This window comes from Rhamphochromis longiceps, linkage group LG23 (assembly GCF_057381845.1).
Source record: "Rhamphochromis longiceps isolate RC_006_pf linkage group LG23, R_longiceps_female_GT1.1, whole genome shotgun sequence".
NCBI classification, from domain to species: domain Eukaryota; kingdom Metazoa; phylum Chordata; class Actinopteri; order Cichliformes; family Cichlidae; genus Rhamphochromis; species Rhamphochromis longiceps.
Window position 1 is genome coordinate 46,346,922 of NC_140578.1, and position 25,570 is coordinate 46,372,491.

Consider the following 25,570-nt stretch of genomic DNA (forward strand, 5'->3'; position numbering starts at 1 on the left):
TTTCTCTCTTGTTTAAACTCTCAAAGTTCAAACCTTGTAGAAAAATAAGTCCAGTATTAGAGAATGAAACCAAAGACCTGCGGTTGTCGTTTCGTCGACATCGTTGCGTTTGTTGGGCAGGAAACTTACAAACATACAGTGCAGCTCTTCAGAGTCACACTGCTAGAGATCGAAGATTTGTGTAAATTTAACAAGCTGAATGTATTCTGGACTGTACAGGAGACACGGCAGGAGGTTGGTTAACAATGGTCTACAGCCAATCAGGACGCAGAACACAATGCACTGTAAAAAAAAAAAACATGCAAAATTGCACACAAAAAAACCAGCGAAACGGCGAGGCCGCGAAAGGTGAACCGCGTTATAGCGAGGGAGCGCTGTATTACGAGGTCGGAAAAATGAGGAAACATGAGAACTGTTTGGAATGAATCTACACAAGTACGTTTATCTTACTTAAATCGCTCTGAAAACACTAACATCATTAAAGTGCTGGTTAGGGTTAAGGGATAAGGTTAGGGCTGGAATACATGGCTGGAACGTCTATTACTGTGGGACGGTCGTTCTATTGGATTTCATCCACAGCCCGGTGCGTAGCATAGGAACGCGGAAGGTTGTCTTTCGCGTTCCCATGGAATACCTCGGGATGTATTACGCCTCGGGAGTGAGAACAATCTGACATTCATCAAGTCATGCAAACAACTTGGGGTCCCGGCTGTACCATTTTTTTTCTGTGAGAGGTCAGACGTCTACTGCAGCTCTCTTTTACTTTAGTAATATAAAGAACATGTGGAAGGTAATTAGCCAATACTCAAACAATGACAATAACATTAAGAGAATTAAAATAAGAAAAAGTAGATAAAGTCAGACACAAAGAATTGATATCGTAATTTTTTGAGCACAGAATTTGTAAATAAGTCATTTACTAATACTTAATAGACAGTATGTAAGGCATTAAGGTAACTATTGTCTGTCTTATCAGGTATCACAGAATTCTGAAGACTCCTGAAATGGACATTTTCCCTTAATGATTGAATTTATGTATAAAGCATTAGTAAATGATGTATTAGCTATTAATAAAGCCAGTAATTCAAATGCAGGAGTCTCTTTATGAAGGCACCAAATTAAAATAAGATGAAGTGACACTGATTTTCACCTAGCCTGAGTTTACCTCGCCTATTCAAACATTAAGGAAGCATTTAAGGCAACACCCTGCCCCCACCTCTGCTCGTCAGACCATTTTTCTGTTATGCTGCTTCCTGCATAGAAGTGCTTAATAATCAGAGAAAACCCCACTGTGAAGCAAGTGCTCTACAGGAGCCACAGAAGCATTAAAAGATGTATTGTATTGAATGTATTAACAGATGTGTTCAAGGCATCTGCAACTGAGTGTAGATGAGTACGCTGAGTTAGTGTCTCCATAAGTTTAGAAATATGTGGAAGATGTCTTTGTTAGATGACATTCCTGGTGACAAACTGTGGATGACCAAGGGGTGCTTGCAATGAAAGCACAAAGTGACGGTTTTAGGTGTAATGTGATATGATGGCACCCAGATCAGCAAGACCCAACTTGAACAATGCCATAAGAGCAACGAAGCATGACTTTGGTAAGAGAATACAGAAGTTCTTCCATGACCATGCAAACAAGAGACGAATGTGGCAAAGTATCAACGCCATCAAAGAGTTTAAAGCTACTCCTCCACCCTGTGTGAACAAGACAACCTTTCTGAATAAGTAAGTAAACAAACACTATGAAGGGTTGAGGCATTTAGTCATACACCTGCAAGGAACAGCGCTCTATACGACTTTGAGGAGAGGGAACGTAAGAAAAGCAGCCGGCACTGACAACACACCAGCTTGGTGTCCTGACCGACCAGCTTCAGCTCTTTTAGACATTTTTCATTTGTCCTGCATTCAGAGGAAGAATAACCTGGACCAGAAGCTGCTGCTTCTACCACCGTGTGTTTGGTACGCAGAGGCCAGGACTGAAAACAGAAAGGCTGTGCAGAGGCTAATTAACACTCCCCAAAAAAGTCATTGGCCATCCTCTGCCACCTCTGGAAGCCATTACCAGCACCTCCTGACTCCAGGGCCAACACGTTCTCACTCCCAAAGCGTAACATTTTACGCTAGGTGACAAAACGTCGACATGTTACGCCTCGAGAGTGAGAACGGGCTGCAAGGGCCATCAGATGTAACGACTTGCTTCCCGCCCACCACGGATTTGACCTGCTGCCCCCCAGATGGCGCTTCTGGTCAATGAGGTCACACACCTCCAGGACACTCGCACATGGACTCTATACTCAGACCAAGTGTTTTACACTATTTTCAAGCACTCTGTAAACTGTTCTCTAATGTGTGCCTTTTTATTGTGTGCCTCCTGTTTTGTATACATACCTCTTGTGCGTATGTAATCTAGTCTGTTATTCATTCTTGCTGTCCTGCTATTCATATTATTATTCCATGCACAGCTGGTGGTGAGCATCCACAATTTCATTCTACATATACAGTGACAATAAAAGGGGATTCCATTTGATTCTTTAAGATTGCTGCCAACATTCAAGTGCCCAAGTGCCCGTATCTTCATGACGACTGCCCCAAAGCACTCAGTCCCATTGTGATGTCCTTTGAGAGACTGGAGAACGACCACATTGTCTGTGCTGAAAACAACCAAAGAGCTCATTGTCGACTTAAGGGGAAGTCGGCACAGTCCCACACAGTCATTAACAGAACAGCAGTGGACCTGGTCAGCAGCACCAAGTTCCAGAGAGTACAGATAACAGACACTTTGTCCCGGTCACTGCACACCAGAGCTGTTGCTAGGAGAGCTCCGGACGAGGAGAGGTCACTTACCCTCTCGTATCCTTACCAGTTTCTACAAGGGTACTATAGAGAGCTTACTGACATGAATATCTGTGTGGTCAGGGGCCTGCAGTGCCGGAAATCCCTGCAGAGAGGGCTGAAGACAGCAGAGAAGATCACTGAGTCTCCACTTCCCCACTTCCAGGACATTGCAGTGAAACGTTCTCTGATCAGAACAAATGTTTCACTGTTGTTTCACATCCCCACCATGCTCCCTGCTTACATCTGGGTGAAGGGTTCTGCAGGATCCACAGCAGAACAGCAACATCTTCATTACCCCTGCTCTCGGGCTGTCACTAACCCTCACCGCCACCACCCTGGCCCCATATCGCCATATCTGTTATTTTGGTCGTTCCATCATCAAATGGATCTTTTTTCCTTTTTACTTGACAAAAGGTTGGACTGTCAAATACTAATTGGGAACATAAAGAGCTTCAGTAATGGACTGTCTGTAGGACAAAATGTACAGAAGTGAAATCACCGGAGTTTTATACATTTTGACATTACAGTGCTAAGAAATTAAAATACAAACGGTTAATGTAAATATAAATATAAATACGGTTGATATCTTGATTAACGGATCATCATCTGATTTTAAGCACCAATCAGTGAAAGTCCTGAAAGATTGCTGATGTTACCAAAAAATTCAGTGTGTGCTGTAACCGAATTTTACAGTTTTTCATGCTGTTTCTCCATTTCTGGCAATTATAGGACCTCCAAATAGAGATTGACGGCCACACAGAACTGTATCACTCCCTGGATGAAAATGGGCAGAGGATTCTTACGTCACTGGGGGACTCCGAGGATGGGGCTCTGCTCAGGAGACGTCTTGGCAACATGACCCAGCGGTGGAATGACCTGCACAACAAGACCCTCCGCATGAGGTGAGCGGTTGCAATGGTTCCAACAACGCAAAGAACTGTAAACGACTGTTGTTGAAACTACAGAGAAAGAAAAAATGTTTGTGTTTCTGTTTCAAGGGCCCACCTGGACTCAGAGATGGCCCCCTGGAAGAGGGTTCACATGTCGCTGCAAGAACTGTTGAACTGGCTAAGGTTGAAAAGTCAGCAGCTGGAGCAGGAGCGACCTGTAGGGGGGGACGTCCCGGCCGTGCAGGCTCAGCTGGACATACACCGGGTAGGAGGTGCAGCATGGTAGAACGCTCACTCAACATTGCTTCTTGGTGCAGATTGTGTTCAGCTAATTGTCAACACGACTGCCATGACTTTTCACAAACAGGAATCGACAATATATCTGCACAGGAAGTGACATCAGCACATGATAACCTTCGACAAATTTTTTTTTAACTAAAGCTCAAACAAAATGATCAGTTTCTGCCTTTAAACAGAATTAATTAGAGAAATATTAACTCAGATTAATTCCCCTAGGCAGCACGCAGTGACATCAAAGATGTGAGTGAATAAACTAATCAACTTATAATTATAGCCTGCTTTGTAGTCAGATTTAATAATTGGAGGAAAACCCAGGATTTTAGTCTAAAATCACCTTCAGCCTTTGAGGTTGCATCAAAGTGCACTGTTCTAGTCCTAGATCACTCCACTAAAGAAGACAGGAGGGTCGTCAGGTCTAGGAACAAGAAAACGTTGAAAAGGATACAGCGTGCATATTTGCATATGTATCTTCATCTAAATGAAGATAAGTAAGCAGGCCCATTAACATGTGTATGGAGGTGGAACCAGTGAACACCTACAGGTACTACAGGTACAGGTACGGAGTTCACCTGAATGAGAGTTTGGATGGATGGACCAACAGTGATGGTGTGTACAAGAAGCTTCTCAGATCCTTTATTGGCGACTTCCTTTGCCGTTGTCTCCATCAGTGCCAGCAGGATTAACAAAATGATTCACAGAGCTGGAACCATCATTACCCAGAGTCTGGAGCCTTTTGAGTCAGTGAGGGACAGGAGATCAAACAAACAACAACAAACTGCTCTCCATCATGGCGGTCCGTCTTATCTGCCTTACTCAGTTCTACTGAGGCAGGAGAGCTGGCTTCTCCTCTCAGACATCTCAAAACCCCACGTGGGCATGCAGTGTGATCCATGCGTATCAGGAGTGAAACCTCTCACTTAGGAAAGGTTTTGTAAGTGAGTGAGAAGGATGTTGCAAGTATTTTATTACCCCTCAGCTGTAAAAGGCTGATGGGGTATTGTCGTTCAACATGGATACCTGAGTTTGTGATCACTTGAGAAGGAAGTGACAGGATTTTGAAACCATAGGCACATCTAGTATGAATATCAGACAAGTTTGAATCTCAGTGATCTTGGCCTCAAGGTCAGGGGTCAGAGGTCAAGTTTTCTGAAAATCTTTTTCAGTGTGATAACCTAAGAACAAGGTGACTTAGGATTTTGAAAGTACCCTTTGCATCTACTGAGGCTGAGGGCCACCACTGGCCACTGCCTGTATTTTTAGACATTCGTATCCACAGAAAGCTTTTTGAAAGAGAAAATTATTCCATTTGTGAAGCTTTATTAATAGACTCTGTGAACAACTAATGACTTTGTGTGTGGATTGAAGCACTTGTGAGTCCTCAAAAGTTACAGACAGATCACTGCACACATGTGTTTATGCCTCTGATCGTACCCTATGCATTTGTAACCCTTTTGAGACAGATTTCTCTGTATAAAGTCACATCAAGCTCAGTCTTTTAGTCCCAGATATGACACTGAAGGGTGGAACTGACTGTCTGATGTTTAGTTTAGTACAAATGCAAAAAGTATGTGTGCTTTTACAGGGTTTCAAGAGGGAGCTGCGAGCGAAAGAGCCCGTTATGACCAAGGCTCTGGATGATGTGGGACTCTTTCTGTCTGAACTTCCACAAGACACACCGTCACCTGAGCACAGAGGTAACACACACTCATTTCACACAATTATGCTTAGAATGCTTAGAAGCTCTCCTCCACTATTCTTCCATAGCTTAAAATGTCCCCCTTCAGCACTTCATGCTTGTTTTAATGTTATACTTACTGGATGAATTAAGAATGTAAGTGCTATAAGCAGTGTGATGTTGCCTCTAATGTTTCATGTGTCTGAGCGAACACACAAACTCCCTGAGCGTCCCTTGGTCCACTGTGAGCAGCAGCAGGCGTGTGCCAAGGTGTTTTTTTAAATAAACATTTCAAACTATTCACAGAACAATCAGCTGTTCTGCATCAAATCTGATGCCACACAAATTATTTGTGCCGCTCCAAAAATAATTTCTGTCCACTATGAGATGAAGGAGAACAACAGCCTGATACCTGCAGGCCTGACAGCAGCAGATGTATCACTGCTGTAACACCTGTAACACTCAGCAGGCGCCTCATTGTTCTGACACACACAACACTACTGACTACACTACACACTGACTACACACTAACTACACACTCACTACACACTGACTACACACTGACTACACACTAACTACACACTCACTACACACTAACTACACACTGACTACACACTGACTACACACTAACTACACACTAACTACACACTAACTACACACTAACTACACACTCACTACACACTAACTACACACTAACTACACACTAACTACACACTCACTACACACTAACTACACACTGACTACACACTGACTACACACTAACTACACACTAACTACACACTAACTACACACTAACTACACACTCACTACACACTAACTACACACTAACTACACACTAACTACACACTAACTACACACTCACTACACACTAACTACACACTGACTACACACTGACTACACACTAACTACACACTAACTACACACTAACTACACACTAACTACACACTCACTACACACTAACTACACACTGACTACACACTGACTACACACTAACTACACACTAACTACACACTAACTACACACTCACTACACACTAACTACACACTAACTACACACTAACTACACACTCACTACACACTAACTACACACTAACTACACACTGACTACACACTAACTACACACTAACTACACACTAACTACACACTAACTACACACTCACTACACACTAACTACACACTAACTACACACTAACTACACACTCACTACACACTAACTACACACTGACTACACACTGACTACACACTAACTACACACTAACTACACACTAACTACACACTAACTACACACTCACTACACACTAACTACACACTAACTACACACTAACTACACACTCACTACACACTGACTACACACTGACTACACACTCACTACACGCTAACTACACGCTAACTACACACTCACTACACACTAACTACACACTAACTACACACTCACTACACACTGACTACACACTGACTACACACTCACTACACACTCACTACACACTGACTACACACTCACTACACACTGACTACACACTGACTACACACTCACTACACACTCACTACACACTGACTACACACTGACTACACACTAACTACACACTCACTACACACTCACTACACACTGACTACACACTGACTACACACTCACTACACACTAACTACACGCTAACTACACACTCACTACACACTAACTACACACTAACTACACACTAACTACACACTCACTACACACTGACTACACACTGACTACACACTCACTACACACTAACTACACACTAACTACACACTAACTACACACTAACTACACACTGACTACACGCTAACTACACACTCACTACACGCTAACTACACACTCACTACACACTCACTACACACTAACTACACACTAACTACACACTCACTACACACTGACTACACACTGACTACACACTCACTACACACTGACTACACACTAACTACACACTCACTACACACTCACTACACACTAACTACACACTCACTACACACTGACTACACACTGACTACACACTCACTACACACTAACTACACGCTAACTACACACTCACTACACACTAACTACACGCTAACTACACACTAACTACACGCTAACTACACGCTAACTACACACTCACTACACACTCACTACACACTCACTACACGCTAACTACACGCTAACTACACGCTCACTACACGCTCACTACACGCTCACTACACGCTCACTACACGCTAACTACACACTCACTACACACTCACTACACACTCACTACACACTAACTACACACTGACTACACACTGACTACACACTAACTACACACTGACTACACGCTCACTACACGCTCACTACACGCTAACTACACAAGATTTGCGCTAAACGTCTCAAATCTCTCACATCTCAAACACGCCGTCACTCCTAAAACTTCCCCCGTCCTAAACAACTAAAGGTCATGTTGCCATATCATTCTTTGATTGGACCACATGGTACATTTTTCCACCAATAGGAAAGGCTGGGAGTTTTGTTTTTGCTCACAGGCTTTTGAGCGTTTTCCTTATAAAACGCCGTTTTTACCGTTTCTTCCTGCAGTAAATATAAACAACGACAGTATTCAGGAAGAAAAACAAACATTGCAGATATTTTATCATAACTCTGGTTTTACGTGGCCGATCAACACAATTTAAAAACTGGTATAAAGTCCACACTTTGTCCGTCAGTTGTTTGTCTGTCCTGCTCACGTCTCCAATGGTTGTACACGTTGTCATTAACGTGGCTTCACTCCACATCAGCCGCTTTGCTAAAACACCGGTGTCGCACATAAGGACGCTGTCATAGCCTGTCAGCGACGTTGATCAGCTGCGTATATATGAATGTGAATCGCATCATTGGCTGGACTGTGGGATAAGGTGGCATCGTTCTGATCCCATACGGGAGCAGCCAGTCACTGACTCACACTGCAGAACAGGATTGTTGAAGTTTTAATTTTAATTTCAATTCAGGTTAGATTTGTTTTGTGCGCAACGCAGATTTTCTGTGCGCAGAGACGTGCCAGCAGAGCGCAACTGCTCACACGCAGCTTAGAGGGAACTTGGTCCTTTGTAGGGTTTTGAATGTGAGGCTATTGTACTAAAGACATATTATATGACAGCAACCTTTTAACTTGCAATTTAAATGTGGGAATAGCTGGTTAATTATTAACAGCATTCTAACAACTGCTCGTAAAGATAAACAGACACTATTCTGCAACAATTCTGCACCATGGCAGCAATCTGATTACTATGTGTCTTCAGCTGAAAGGTATTGCGCCCTGTTGAACTGCAAGGACAATGGTGACTTTCAGCTGCTAATCATGGGACTTCCTCTCATCCTCCCTCCTGTTATTTTAATCCATCTCAGCTATTTGATCTTGTATGAGGCAGTGGTTAGGGACATCTGAAAAGCAAGCAGTTCCATGGTTACATGTATGAAATTTTACTATGGTTTTCTAAAACACAATCCTATGTCTCCACAGTCTTGTTTGGCACATTAAATTATATTCCATCCATCCATCCATCCATCCATTCGCTTCCGCTTATCCTTTTCAGGGTCGCGGGGGGCGCTGGAGCCTATCCCAGCTGTCATAGGGCGAGAGGCGGGGTACACCCTGGACAGGTCGCCAGTCTGTCGCAGGGCCAACATACAGGGACAGACAACCATTCACACTCACATTAACTCGCACATTCACACCTAGTGGCAATTTGGATTATCCAATTAACCTATCCCCACAAGCTGCATGTCTTTGGACGGTGGGAGGAAGCCGGAGTACCCGGAGAGAACCCACGCAAACACGGGGAGAACATGCAAACTCCACACAGAAAGACCCCGGCCTGGTGTTGGAATTGAACTCAGGACCTTCTTGCTGTGCGGAAGGTCCTGAGTTCAATATATATATTTAAATTATATTCATTACTTTAATTATTAAATTAAATTGCAGCTAATGTGAAAAAGTACACTGAACAGATTGTGATAGGCAAAAGAAAATATAAGCTCAACAAATCAAAAAACATATTTAACTAGAAAAACAGCATTACCTGTCAAAAAATGCTGAAGATGTTTCCTTCAATACCAAAAAATGTTTGAAATATGCAAAGGTGTCCTTGCTGAACCAGCGCAGTGACATTAGATTTCAACAATATCAGCTAGCTAAGTGTAAAAAGCAAAAGTTCTTGATGCACGCTCAAATATCCAGGTAAGTAAATCCCAAAGGTTGATTCACTGCTTCTGAGATGTCTTTTGCCATCTTACAATGCTGTGATTGCAGCCATTCCCCAACTCTCTGTGAATGGGACTCAGTGATCAGTGGTCTTTGATCAGTGGTTGTTGATTAATGGTCGTGAGAATTTGCATATCAATCATCAAGGAACTGACCATTGTTCCTTCAGTGGGCTGGTTTCAGTCATTGATGTAAATGTGCTGTTTATAATATTGAAACCTGCAGTCAGCTGAGACTGAAGACGTCACCTGATGATGACGAAACGTTTCTCCTACTGAAAACATCCAGATGAACAGAATCAACCTTTTTGGGAGCAGAACCAAAACTATATTGGACTAAATATACCACTAAATAAAGCATGTAGAATATTTCTCTAAATAAACCAAATGACCTAAATATGAGTGGCATTTTCTAAAAAAACAAAATTGGAGCTGAAGAGCATCACAGTGTAGACGTCCTTGATCTTAAATGAGTTTGCCTGCATGGGGGTGAATGGGATTACTTCAACATAAGGTTAATGAACTCAACCAACGTTTAATAAAGAGATGAAAACATGGCAATATAAGAATAACATGGTTCAATAAAACTATGAAAATGTTCTGAATTATGAAAAATCAGAGTCTGAAAGTGTCTAAAAATTATTTGAAATTATAAAATGAAAAACTGGGAGCTGAAATGTAATTAAGCAGGTAGAGATCGCAATAATCATTCCAATAATATTGAGGTTTGACACAGTCTCCAGGCGCAGGTGTGGGCAGGGTGTGGGGCCCGGCTGAAAAGGGTGAGATGCCCTGGCCAGAGTAAGCTGAATAAACTGTAACTGTATGAAAACATACTTAGCTGAACATGTGTTGGGACCAGTTTAAAGTTTGATTTTTATTTCTCTAGCTGAACCTCCTAAGACCCGAACTCTTCCACGGCAGCATTTTTGATTTCTCTTTGATATTTGGGCTGATTTGGACCCGATGAATGTAAAAGCAAAGAATGACCAGATTCTTTTTTACCTGATTTTTGTTTCTAAGAAAAATAAGAGCCACATATGAGGATATTTGTTTAAAATTTCGATTGAACAGTAGCAGTATAATGTCCTCGTAAGTGGATATCAGGCCCTTGTAGAGCAAAATTGAGTATTTTGGTCTAAATAACCCAAAATGTGACGTCCACATATGTGGACGCAGGTCCTAGGAGGTTAAAGTAATCTGAACTAGATAACTTTCAATGTTGAGTGTGTTTGATGAGGATTTTAAGCGTTCACCATTCATTTCAGTGTAAAACAAACAAACAAATATTTTAAAACATATAAAAGTTAAAGAAAACAGAAGTAATAGAATACTTGTCCACAAAAAGCTGAATGTGTTGATACCAAAATGGTTTCTGTTGCTCTTCCGTACATAACAACATTAATGCTTAATCAGCATTCACATTAATCAGCATTCCAAAATTATGTTTTGAGATCTTTAGGTTTGCAAGAATGTTCTAACATTGTCATTTCTCACTTGTGGAAATCCCACACAGAAGAGTTGAAGCTGCAATAGCTGCAAAGGTGGGCTCACATCATTTTAAACCCTGTGGATTAAGCATGAGATGGCGCTCAAGTTCACATGTTTATGAAAGTAAAGGAGCTTATACTTATGGCAGTAGAGTGTAATCCACTTATTGGACGCCCACAAACACCTGCTCACAGAAGGACTGATTAAGTATCATATCAGAATTTTATGATCAACTTACATCCTGTTAATCAGATCACGGTAGAAGCTAAAATGCAGCAGAGGATTGGGAATCAGCTTTATCTCATACAGCGACTGTGAATGTGTGGAAGCAGCCTAATGCTACAGTCCCACTAAGAAATACAAGTGAATACAAATATTTGGCTGCCAGCTGAGTGTTGCTCAGAGACATGTTGCCTTTAGTGACACATCGAGACAGCTCCGGTGTGTCCTCGCTGTCTTTGAGGAAAAGCTCTTCTGCTTCTCCTTGATTACGTGGATCGGGTCTCTTCTCCTGTAAAGCTCAGGACCTTCTCTACATCTTCCATGGCCTCTGTTGCGCTGTTGTAAGTTACGGTGCCGTCACTGAGTTTTGCTGGTGGGGGGTCTGAAAGTGGCCTTTCTTTTCTGCTGAGCGTCAGTGGGGTTAGTCATGGTCAAAGTCAATTCTCACTCCTCTCAGAAAAAACTCTCAGAGCACCAGTTCTTTAACACTGTGCTGTAGAAAGTAAATTACTGTTGAGTGGGGCCTGGTTTCTGCGGTGGCTCTGTGACATCTTAAAGAAAACTCCCATTTAATAAAAGTTTCTAAAACCCCGTCAGGTTGTTCCGTTCAGTGTCTCCAGGCACTACGATACACGAATATTGTTTCTACGTGATCGGGCTTTCAGCTCTGTCAGTTTCGTTTGTATATTTTCTTGAGCTTGAATAGCTTGAAGCAGAACATCTTCCTCCACCTCTCCTTTCTGCCCAATCCACTCTGATTGTCTGGCTCTTTAAGTGTTTGACAGTGGTGTTAAATATCTTTTGTGAAACATGTAAGATCTGTGGCGAAGGCATCACTTTTCAGGCCTGTTTTCATACCCAGCCTGGTAGCTTGTAGCTCTTCATGGACAGATTAAGCCAATATTTCTAATAACAAGGGTCATATTTTACAATATATTTAATTCTACCTGTAAAAAGTCCACATGGCAGTTTAAGTATTCACAAGTTAAAGTATTTATTAGGGGTGCAACAATACTCGTATCGATATTGAACCGTTCGATACAGTGCTTTCGGTTCAGTACGCATATGTATCGAACAATATTTGTAATTTATTTTATCAACTTTCCTTCTGACGATGCTGTCTGTGTTGAGCGCTCAGTGAATCTGCGTTCGACTACTCCGCCTAGGCTGCACTGTCCAGCGCAGATCCACTGAGCGTTCAACACAGACAGCATAGTCAGAAGGAAGAGCCCAGGGCAACGAGATTAACGCTGACAGCACTAGTGGGAACACAACGAATATGACTGCACATTTACGCCGACATCATCCTAGTGCAAAGACAAGTGGAAGCAGACAAAAACAACAAGCATGCATGCTACAAACTTTACCCGAGTCATTTAGACAGCCGTTAGCACATGATTCTCCTTATGGGGACCTGATATGTTTAATATTGTGGCGAGCTCAGACAAGGAGGAGACGGAGGTATCGTTTGGTCTTGCTTCCCGTGAGCTAGCCAGGGAGCACAGCCGTTTATTGACATCTGCAGAAGAACACTGCTGCTAGCTAACTGCTCAGCGCGGCAACCGCACAGCAACAACAACAACACACAGGGCGCCCATGTGGAAATGTACATACAATCAATATCAGACTCCACCAACAAAAAGGCTTTCAAAACAATATATGTATGTGAATTTTTGCGTGTATTCCTATAATTGTTACCTTTTTCTTTTACCCTTGGCTTTTTGTGTTCATGTTCTGTTGTTTTGTATACTTCATCTGTTCGTATGTTGTATACTCATTGTTTGTTAAATAAAGTTTAAAAAAAAAACAAAAAACACACAGGGCGCCCTCTGACCTCGGAAGGACACACCGTCGCAGCGAGAGGGCGTCACCCGTCACTATGGCAACATAAACAAAACATAACTGTACAAACAGAACCCCGAACAGCCCTGACCCGCTACAATATGCTGCTGAGAATATAGCCCAGAAGAAGCGGATAGTATAGCTTTTATTTTGGAAAGAGACATTTCTCTGTAATAAACTCTCTTTTCCAAAGATGAGGGATTCCTCCATCAGATATTAATTTTTTAAATTACTTTTGTTTCAGCAACATTAAATTTAAAAACTGTACTTTTGAGTTAAAATATATATTTATAAGTTTAATAAATGACAAATTAAAAAGGCATGAACATTTTTTTTGTATCGAAAAAATATCGAACCGTGAATTTTGTGTATCGTTGCACCCCTAGTATTTATATAACTTTTCTGATAAGACATGCATATTTATGCGTAGTGCTATGAGTGCCAGACTCTTAGTTGTAACACATCATTATTATGGTGTAGTTTTCACCTGAGAAAGGCATTAATCACCTCCTTATCTGCTTTGAGTTGACCGACTGGGCTTGGAAGACACGTTTACTCTGCTTATTCATAATTCCTTTAAACATGAGTACTGTGACCATTCTTACATTAAGCCAATATGAACATTTTCCTGCCTACATCTAGACTCTATATATATATAGTCTGATAACTAGATAGAGGGAATTACTGTAACCTAAATTGCACATTTGTTCTCTTATTTTGGCTGTTTGATGAATCAGAGCTGTTCAGGTGGTTGTACTGTTGGTTTCAGGGATATTACTCTGGCTTCTAGTTGAATATCAAATCCTCCAGTGACTCACGCTGGATTTCTGATAAATCCGTTGCGGTCTGTGCGTCTGACCCCGTCTTGTATGGCACAACCCGTGACAACCGTAAAAACCAAGCTGGTGGTTTGTGCAGAGTGAGAGAGATGGTCTGAGCCTGTGATCCTGGCTCAGGGTTAATGAACCCTAACTTACAGATAACTCTCTGCACACATTCAAATCACTGATTGATCACAAATCTGTCATGTTAGAAGTTTAGGGAAAGTCACATCGTTTTGTCTTATAATGACTCACAAGACAAGACTCACGAGTCATTAATATACATCATTTATTTACACGTTCACAAATCTGATGACAGCAGCTTTCTGCATACACATTTACAAATCTTATTACACACACAGATTTGAATAAGCAGAAACAACTCAGTGCACACGCACAACTCCCCACACAGACTGAAATACACATGTGCATTGAAATATACACATGCTTGTATTTGTAATCTAGTGGACTCAGCCATAAGTAACTCCAGGCAGTTGACATTGTTATAGTATATCAATTTTGAAATAGTAGCCCTACCATACGCTGACAGACCGAAGGCCTTTTAGATTACTGCATGGTGTGTGACATTTGCTTATTTCTGCATTTATTCTTTACATAACCTTCAGATATCAGCCCAGAGGAGCGCGCACACAACGTGGGGCGAATCCTGCGTAAGGAGGCAGACGATATGATGAACAAATGGGACCAGCTCAACACTGACTCAGATGACTGGCAGAGGAGATTAGAGTTGGCCCTTGACCAACTGATGGAGCTGGAGAAGGCGGAGGACCTGCTGGATGGAAAGCTGAGCCGGGCAGAAATGGTAAAGGATGCGTGGGAACCTGTAGAAGACCTCGTGATTGACTTGCTACCAGACCATATCGACAGAGTCAAGGTGAGAATCAGTGACCCTCACGTTAGATATAGTATTCTGTTTCACACCCACAGACAGTGTAAAACATTAATAAAACAAGCCAACAGTTTCCTTAAACAAGATAACGGGAAGAGATGTAATTAGGTTGGGAGTGCTTGTTACACCTTGTGAGATCCAAGGTTCAGCCCAGGCTATTTCCTTCTACATTACCCTCTGATGCTTTCGATTAGTGTTAATCATGAACATAACACTATGAGGATTTTTCCATTTTTGCTCTTGTTAAAAAATGTTCTCCCCAAATCTTAACAATCAAAGACAAAGAAGATAATCATTCTAATTGATAGGCATTAAAAACTTTTGGTTTGACTTTTTATACATTTTGCTGGATTTGTAAAGTAGGCTCATCCGGGACTTACTGTAGAGATAATTATTGATATCCTGACTTAAATCGCCTTGAATCTTTACTGACTTTGGAAAGATAAGATAACCTTTATTAGTCCCACACGTGGGAAATTTGTTTTGTCACAGCAGGAAGTGGAAGGAAGATCAAGATCCCTTTTTTTTATATGAGTTTAGCTTAGAAAAATAATTAAAAGCTCCAGCCATCCATTCATTTTCCAACGCTTATCTGTGGCTGGACAATGAGGACAGCAGTTTAAGCAGAGAAGCCCACGCCCGCCTCTCACCTTGTTCGGCTCATCCAGGAAGATAGAGACATGTTCCCAGATCAGCGTAAAGCATGCCAGAGAGCCTCCTTCCAGTAGGACACGCCTGTAACACCTTATCATTGGGTCAGATACCCAAAACCACCTCAAATGACTCCTTGCTAGGGATGGGTACCGGTGTCCGGTGCCATGATGGCACCGGTTCTGACATAAACGGTAGTAACCAGACCGAAAAGCAGCGCACATTTCGGTGCTTTATTTCGATGCTTTATTTCGATGCTTTTTTTTTTCCTGAGCTGTGATACACTTCTAGCCAATCATTTTACGTTTCCCAGGATAGTAGGCGGGGCCAGGTACGTACGTTCTTTTAGAGCAGAGCTACAGATTAAAAATGCCCAAGGCGAAGCGGTCAAAAGTCTGGCTGTACTTCACAGCAAAAGATGCAAACTCAGCAGCAACAAGTGCTTTAAGCTGATACTGTGATACTGTCAAAGGAGGTAACACCAAGAATCCGATGAAACAGCTGGCGACGCATAGCGTTTTTTTTAAAAGCCGAGAAATGCGCCGTATTTGATAGCTTGCTGCGAGACCTCACACTGTGCACGTTGGGTGTGTTGACTGTTATCGGACCGGAGCAACATCCCCCAAAAACCCGAAGAATAGAGTCCTGGCCCCTAGCCCTGCCAGTGTAGCAGAAATGATGAGGATGATGATGCAGCAGCAGCCGTTCTTCTCTGCGTGAGTAGCTTAATGTTGTTCGTGTGTAATTTTACGTTGAGTAGGCTAACCATGTTATTACATTAATGCATGTAAGGTGAACTAGCAAACATCATCATAGCTACATGCTGCTGTCCTCTTGTTTGATGGCAGATACTCCCTTCACCCTGGCCAAAAAGGCTAAAATGACCAAAGAAAAAGTGGGAAACAGCTAAACATGAGAGGTTTTTGGACAAAGTTTGTGTTTTTTCCATTGTTTAAGCTTCCAGCCAAGAGTGATACCATATATGCCCCATAGCTGCAGAAAAGGCTAACATTGTTATCTTTTTACAAAAAACCAGCTGAACATGAGAGGTTTTTGGACAAAGTTTGTGTTCTCCATTCTTTAAGCACCGGTTTGAGCACCGTCTAAGCACCGGCACCGTTTCAAAAGTACCGATTTGGCACCGGTATCGGATAAAACCTAAACGATACCCATCCCTACTCCTTGCAATGTTGAGCTCCACTCTGTCTCTTCCAAATGACTCAACTCCTCACCCTTTCAAGAGTGCAGAGCCATCCTTCAGATGGCTAGACTGTTTGCATCTACCCAGAGCTCATAACAATGGATGAGAGTAGGAGTCTTTCCCCTTATTCCCAAATTCAGCTTCCTATATGGATCTTTGAAATATTCCTTCACCTGAGTCCATCGTCGATTTCCATGTCCTACATTAAAGAATCAACAAACTGGGTTTTATGTGACAGCTGCATTAGTTTCTCACTGTCACATGTAAAGGTTTTGGTGTGTTTATTTCAATGCATATATGTGCTTATGTTGCAGGAGTTTCAGGAAGAAATTGCACAGATTAAGGACGATGTGACGCATGTGAACGAATTAGCATCCACTTTCAATCTGCCTGATATCCAGTTATCATCCAGGAACCTGGAACGCATCGAAGATCTGAATACACGCTGGAGCTTGCTCCAGGTAAACACAAATGCACACATACACATACTTACACAAATGTAGAAGCAATAAAAATGAGATACACTCACGCCACGACAAATATTGCAAATATCAAATGATAGTTTGTATCCAAATATCAAGTCGCATTTGACCAGTGATCTCACTTTTAAATTTGCCTTTTTTCAATTTGAACCAAAAATGTATTATATTTTTAAGGAAAGTATTATATATCACTACTGTACTAACCTGAGTATAATAAGCTGAAGTTATTCATGTCCCACTTGGCGAAAGTTTGGTTTCAGTTCACTCTGCCCAGACTGGGCTGCAGCTCAAGCCTGTTTCTTCAGCCATATCTATTAAGCCCAGTTTCTAGACATCACCTGAATGGTGATTTTGTGGCCAGTGGCAGAGGCCCTTCAGTGGTTTGGCTGGGGGCTGGTGATGGCAGTGAAGACCCTCTGGTGGCATGGCTGATGATGGAGACAAAGGCCCTTGGGTGGCATCAATCAATCAATCAATCTTTATTTATAAAGCACTTTTCATACAGAAAAAATGTAGCACAAAGTGCTTTACATAGTTAAAAGCAGCCCACCCCACCCTCCAACTCACTCCCCACACTCTCAATACACATATATCCCCCCACCCCCACCCACACACACATACACACACGCGCACACTTAAAGAGTAAAAATTGGGCTGGGCTCGCATGAGCCAAGTGAGGAAACACTATAACAGAGAGCCGTCTGCACCGGGAGCCGGTCACAGACCGCCAGAGGTGGGACCAAGTCATTGTTTTGCAAGTCTCAAGTAAGTCTCAAGTCTTTATCCTCAAGTCTCAAGTCAAGTCTCAAGTAATGTCAGGCAAGTCAGAGTCGAGTCTCAAGTCACTGGTGTAAAAGTCCGAGTCAAGTCTCAAGTCTGAAACTTTGAATTTCAAGTCCTTTCGAGTCTTTAAAAAAAAAAGAAAAAATAATGTTGCAGTTATGCTAAATGTAAATATTAGACCATGTAATTTTTAAATCTGTGTTTTTCTCAACACATGACAAAATAGTGAACTTAGAAAATATACACAAATTGTGAAATTGCACCTCTTTAAAATGCAGCTCAATTAAACCTAGCTCCAAGAATAATTTTCACCGACAGTTCTGAGATAAGCTGCATGTTATTCTTGGATGCGGTTGTAGGACCGGCTTTAAAATCGCATGACAAAAATATCATACACATTAAAAAAAACTGTATCACCAACGTAGCCTGGACAACATTTGCTAGTTAGAAGTCAGCTATCTCATCGTAGCATATTTATATGCATATTTATAATTATACGGTTCTTGGAGTGAGCGCATACACTCATGAAGTTTAGTAACTTCCGGTCACTGCAACAAGCCCAGGTACAGTTTACCGCCGGATGGGTACAGGACCTTGAAATGCACCGTGTAGAACGAAAGACCATCGTACATATCATAAGTTTACCAGTCTCACAAATCGTCGTCATAAATACACATTCATTAACCGTTTATTAATAGGACCTTTGAGCTCAGCGGTAATTAATTAGTAGTGGAAATAATTTCTGGTAGCATCACAGAAATGTAGCAGTGACAATAATACTGTATGCTGTAATCGTACTGGACAATTAGTGATACAAAAAACCTGTTTTATCCTGTGAATAAAAGTATATGTTTTTGTCAATGTACCATAATAACAGAAGCGAAACGCAATATTGTGTCAGGACAATTCACTATTTATGCACAATAAATAAAGGAGCATAGCGCCACAATTTCTGTTCAGCGCCAGACTTGCTTGTAACCTATATCACCAATTATGTTATGAAAATGACGTATTAACTACAACAGCAGACTGACCTTCGTGTAAATGCTTGGAGCAGACTAACCTGTGAGCTGGAGTGTTCTGGGACGTTATATTTGATCTTTGAATGGCTGCAATCCAGGCCATCCGTCGCCTCTTTGTTACTTCGGAAACATGGCTTGAACAATTTCTCTTCAACGACGTAATCCGATAACAACCGATCTCTTTACCCGTCGGCTTCCCGTGGCTGTCATGCGACCGGCTATTGCAGTTAATAATACAACAGCTTCTTGACATTTTTGTGTTTCTTTTTATCGCTGTATAACTGATTTTAATTGAAAGCCTAGTACCGCTTGCCACGAGTTCCCAGAATCCTTTGCGGTTCTACCCGTGAATGACGTCACATTTTCAATCTCTATATAATATGCGTGTTAAATTTTATATTTGGGGTAAAATATCAAGTCTTTTCAAGTAAACCGGTTCAAGTCCAATTCAAGTCCCAAGTCATTGGTGTAAAAGTCCAAGTCAAGTCACAAGTCTTAGAACATTTTTTCAAGTCAAGTCTAAAGTCATAAAATTAATGACTCGAGTCTGACTCGAGTCCACACCTCTGCAGACCGCAGCCTCCGGGCTGGGCACACAGCAGGAGGGAGGCCAAGGAGCCCCCCAACCAGGCTGAGAGGACCCCCAGAGACCCAGCAGCCACGGTCAATAACAGCCCCGGTGCAGAGAGCGCCCTCCGAGGAAACACTGGAGATATGACGCAATACGATATATACAGGGTAAAATGATAAAATAAATAAGAACAGGATACAATATAAATATAAATAGAGTAAGAAGATTAAAAAATGAATAAGAATAAAATCAAGAAATATTAGGTAAATCCTAAATTAATAATAGAATAACAGGATAGAATAAATAAGCATAAAATAAATAAACGCTAAGTAAAAGCTAAATTAAAAAGGTGGTCTTGAGCCTGTTCTTAAAAACATGTACGTTCTCTGCGGCCCTGAGCTCCTCCGGCAGGCTGTTCCACAGACGAGGACCATACCACTGAAAAGCTGCCTCTCCGTGAGTATGTGTCCTGACTTTAGGGACAATCAAAAGGCCAGTACCAGAGGACCTCAGGGTCCGCGAGGGTTCGTATGGTAAAAGCAGATCTGAGAGATAAGAAGGCCCGAGACCATTAAGACATTTAAAAACCAATAAAAGAACTTTAAAATCGATCCTGAAACACACGGGGAGCCAGTGCAGCATGGTGGCAAGGACCCTCTGGATGCATTGCCAGTCTGATAATGTCAGCGCTGATTGGACAACTCGGGTATCAGTGGCAAGAACCGTCTTGTGGCTTGGCTGGAGACTAGTGTCGGTGGGGGTGATGGGATGTCTCTGGAGGCTGGTGACAAAATAGATGTGACCCTCAGCAGGCGACCAGCAGTGGAGACAGAGACCATCAGGATTGGGTGGCACTGGACCCTTGGACTATGACTTAAACTCACACATAGCCAGCGAAGGACGCATGGGCTCCAGTTAAGGCTCAGGGAGCTGCCATAAATCAACAACAGTCCTGGTTATGACAACACATATGGAGCTACATTATAGCTACAGATATTGCAATGCTGTTTAAACCAAAGCACCTCAGCCAGTTTTATTATCTAAGCTTCTGCAATGGAGTCTGATGTCTCACTCACATTTCTTCTTGTTGCATGTTGAAGCTCTGCTGAGCCTTGTTAAGATCCAACCAAGCAAAATATGATTTTTTGCTATTTTTCAGGTGGTCTTAAACGTTTAAACGGGGCTGTATTATTCTATAAAGCTAGCATGCACATTATAACTATATACCCATAAACACTAGTCTATAACTAAACACCTAAAAGTAAAAAAAAATCAACTCAAAGCAGTAGAAAGAAAGCCACAAGTAATCCAAGCTAAAGCTTAAATTACATTTATTGGCTGTCTGTTCCCCAGATTTTATCTGTGACTGGAAAATACTAACAGCAATATCATGTTTAGTTTTACTCTTCCACATAACTAAATGAAGCAGTGGCCTAATCCAGAGTAGGACGATCCATACGTGCCCGAGCTCTTTGCAGCAAGTAATTTATGTCTGTTAGCTGCTGTGGGAACTGATCTAAGGGTTAAGTCTGGGGCCAGCCTAACCCAAAATCTAATTTAACATTGGTTTTCTGCATGTCCCCACTGGTATTAGTTGGTTAAACTGATGAGGTTAAATTGATTTAAAATTACATTATTAATGATGTTGATTCATATAGAGATTTTAATAGTAGAACAAATATACACACGTTTGTTAATGTGTTTTTCTCCCCTCTCACAGATCTCCATCAACGAGCATCTCAAGCAGCTGACAGATGCTCATGGGGATTTTGGCCTTACACATGGTAACTATACTGCTTATTTAGTAGTACTTACCAGCAAACATGAGACGTGTGTGTGTGTGTGTGTGTGTGTGTGTGTGTGTGTGTGTGTGTGTGTGTGTGTGTGTGTGTGTGTGTGTGTGTGTGTGAAAATAAAATGATTTGAACTAATGATGACAGCAGTGGCACAAAATAAACGATGGGGGTAACAAAGCTCTCCTTTGACTGGATCGCTGTCTAGTTCTGTTCAACTTTTTGATTTCAGCTTCATCATGCGGTGCCAGCATGACCCAAGCTTGTGACGCAAGCTCTGTGCTCTCTGATGTCATTCAGTCATAACAGAAGTGCAAAGTGGCTAAACATTCAAAATGTAAAAAAAGAAAAGAAAACTTAAGATCTAATCAGAAGTATAAGTGAGAGTGTAGGGAGACGCATGTTGGAGTCTTCTTCATGAGTGAAGGAAGAGTGGAACACAAGATATTTATTATTTGTAATAAATGAGCTAAGAGAACAGAAGATGCTTCAAAAGTGCTTTTTTGATCATGTTGGAAGTCCAGCATTTCACTTGCAATTACCATTCTGTTACTTTAACATAATCTCAGGATTAACTAAGAAGACCTCAATGCAAGAATAACGGATCTTTAATATTTCCATGTACATGAAATGCACTCTATTACATATTTACAAGGCATTCGTTTTATAACTAATCAACCTTAGACTAGCTCAACCAGATCATGAGCCAAAGTTCAGCCAGCAAGCTGATCTAATTATATCTACTGGCTACAAAAGCTATTAGCAGGCAGCAGTCGTTAGGAAGAAACAAAAAGGCAGTTTTTGTCACTGACTGGGTGATTTGGAGAGCAAAATGAGAAAAAATATAATGACAGCTGGCCGGCTGTAGGGATGGGAATCGAGAACCAGTTCTTGATAGTTCAATTCCTCTGTTAGTCTGCTTCCCTATCGATTCCACTTATCGGTTCCACTTGCAGTTGGGCTTCCATCAGTTGAGTTCCGTTTGTGATGTTGGAGAAGGGAAATAGTAGTGTGGTCTACATCGTGGATATGGACAATACTTTTTGTTTTGTTTTGCACAAAATAACCAGAGTGCGATGGTAAAGCGGAAACTGCATCCATAGCAGACACAACTGCATTATGCTGCTAACACAACTTTGGTTCTTTGCTAAGCTAGCCAAGAACCCAGAGTGATGTTAAAGCTATGTGAATGCTGACCCCAGCTCAACAGCAACATCCTGAACTTCAACAGGTAACAATTGGATGAGCAATCAGGCTTCAACCTCCGTTTCTACCTGTTTATGTCTCTATAGCAGAATCACTGTGGTCATTGCTTTAAAGTCTCTTTGTGCTGAATTTCATCTTTGCTTTGTGCCGTCGGCTTTGTGTTCATACCTGAATACTAAGCGAAAGATTATATGTGTGTCCTAATTAAGATAGAGATTTATGCTGGTGTATGGGACTGTAGCCTAGAGGTTTATATTTTTAACTGGTCATTATGAGACAATGCATTTCAGTTCTTTTTGCAGAGAAACAAAAAAGTAATGCAATTAGTAGCGTAATGAAATCATTTCTCCTGAGAGTAATTAAGAAATATGCAGATTTCTTTTAAGGAAAGTTCTCTGTGGATGTGTGATACATTACTTTTTTATCTCACGAAAGGGGAAATGCCTTAAACATGTACAAACATTGTCCCTCACAGCATGCACTTAACACAAATGTAATGTCTTCGATATCCTGCTTAGTGGTGATGGTGACTCTGACTCCTTGAGAACTAAGTGAGAATCGATAAGAGAATCGATAAGGTATTGAAGTGATAAGCGATCAATAATCTGAATCCTAAACTCTTATCAGTTCCCATACCGAGTAGGCTATCTTTCCAAATCTTAATCTGGACTAAAATGAAAATGGCTAGAGCCGGCCCTACTGTCTGAGCTATGGGGCTTATTTGGTCATATGCATAAGATCAGGCACTTTTTGTTTTTAATTACTTTCTTTGTTTGTTTTTTAATTGCTATTTGTTTCATGCGTTTCTGTCATTGCGCTAGTAGATGAAATATAAATGTGTAAGTGCTTAAAGTGACACTGTCAGCAAATTAACCATGTTTTACAAAACTAAAACTCAAGTTTTCAGAAAGAATATCTAAAAATGTTCCTAATTAAATGTAAAACACACGCATTTCTGGAATGATTTTTTAATGGTTTTTCCACCTCTGTCCACTCTGAGTGACATGATAAAAAACAGAAAAATAAATTAAATGGAAATTTAAATTTAATTGATAAAAAGCAAAAATAATGTGCAAATAAAATATGACAATATCAAAGATAAAAACATTGTTACAACATGTAAAGGGCCGTGACATATAGCATTGAAACAAATCATTTAACAGTACTGCCTGAAAATCTTTGTGTCTGACCATTTTTTCATAATGTTTATTAATATTAATAATAATAATAATAATAATAATAATAATAATAATAATAATAATGGAAATAATAACAATGTCTCTTCACACCACTGGGAAATACATTTCATTACAGTAGATGTCTTTCTGGAAGTTTTGTAACAAAATTTGTTTTTTTTTTAAAGTTCAAAGAACCCACAGCAGTAGGTACACAAACAGCCAGAGGCAGACAGAGAAAGGTCCAGGAGACAAACACAAAGAAAAATTCAATAAAGATGAATATCCATTGACCCCCCCCCCCCAAAGTGCAGATGAATGGATTCTCCCCAGAACCAAGAGCGACCCCCGACCCACCAGCCAGCTCCAGCCCCAGGAGGGTGCAGGAAACAGGGGTGTAGAAAGTCCATTTTAATTTCAAATGGTCTAATGTAATTAGAAGACAGTTTCTTTGATTCAGCATGGATGGGTACAAATTGAGTGGACAGGCCAGGACGGTAGGCGGGTACTAGGATTCTGTTGCGATTGGTAAGACATTTATTTTACTCCTTGTTCCTTAGCAGGGTGGCTGCAGGACTTGGTCTGGGTGCAGACAGAGGACCCAGAAACATATTCAGTGACATGCATTATAAGAGAAGGGCACCAGAACAGATGTTGCAGGAAGGAAATGGATTTAGGTTTTGGCCGTGTGTGAAATACCTTAGACCAGGGGTCGGCAACCTGCGGCTCTGGAGCCACATGCGGCTCTTTGGTTCTTATACTGCGGCTCTGCGTGGTTTGGGAAAATAAATTAGAAGCTATTAGCTGAAGTGTATTTTATTTATGTTCTTTTTTAACTTGTAGTTCTAAACTGGAAGATTATTGTGATATTGAAATATAAAAATGAAATTATATTATATTATTTTTTCATCACTCAAAATAAGCGTCACACTCGTGGAAGCGGTGTACCCGCCGAAACGCCGTGCATTTATCGAGACTTTCAACCCCAGGTAGGTCAGTTATGGATCTTTGGATCCACATTATGTCAGCAGCTCCACCGTGAACTATGGTAAATGGTAAATGGCCTGTATTTATATAGCGCTTTACTAGTCTCTAAGAACCCCAAAAGCGCTTTACATATCCAGTCATCCACCCATTCACACACCCATTCACACACTGGTGATGGCAGCTACATTGTAGCCACAGCCACCCTGGGGCGCACTGACAGAGGCGAGGCTGCCGGACACTGGCGCCACCGGGCCCTCTGACCACCACCAGTAGGCAACGGGTGAAGTGTCTTGCCCATGGACACAACGACCGAGACTGTTCAAGCCGGGGCTCGAACCGGCAACCTTCCGATTACAAGGCGAACTATGTTAAACCAAACACGCTCGCGCCTCACAGACGACAGCTTACAGTCCTGTAAAGATGAAAGTGACTTCGTACAGCCCCGACCTGCAGACGCTGTGCGCAGAGGTTCAGGAGCAGAAG

The 25,570-nt window shown here is 41.5% G+C and overlaps 1 protein-coding gene across 3 annotated transcripts in view; it reads left to right on the top strand.

The window, feature by feature from the left end:
• The window catches only part of dmd (dystrophin), a 314,957-nt gene that overhangs the window by 232,444 nt on the left and 56,943 nt on the right, over window positions 1-25,570 (top strand). For all 3 annotated transcript variants that reach the window (XM_085398703.1, XM_085398704.1, XM_085398705.1), the window contains exons 60-65: window positions 3,568-3,740; window positions 3,837-3,993; window positions 5,611-5,722; window positions 14,933-15,201; window positions 17,383-17,529; window positions 21,647-21,710. In XM_085398703.1, coding sequence (XP_085254829.1) covers window positions 3,568-3,740; window positions 3,837-3,993; window positions 5,611-5,722; window positions 14,933-15,201; window positions 17,383-17,529; window positions 21,647-21,710 — 922 coding nt within the window. The remainder of the gene's footprint in view (window positions 1-3,567; window positions 3,741-3,836; window positions 3,994-5,610; window positions 5,723-14,932; window positions 15,202-17,382; window positions 17,530-21,646; window positions 21,711-25,570) is intronic.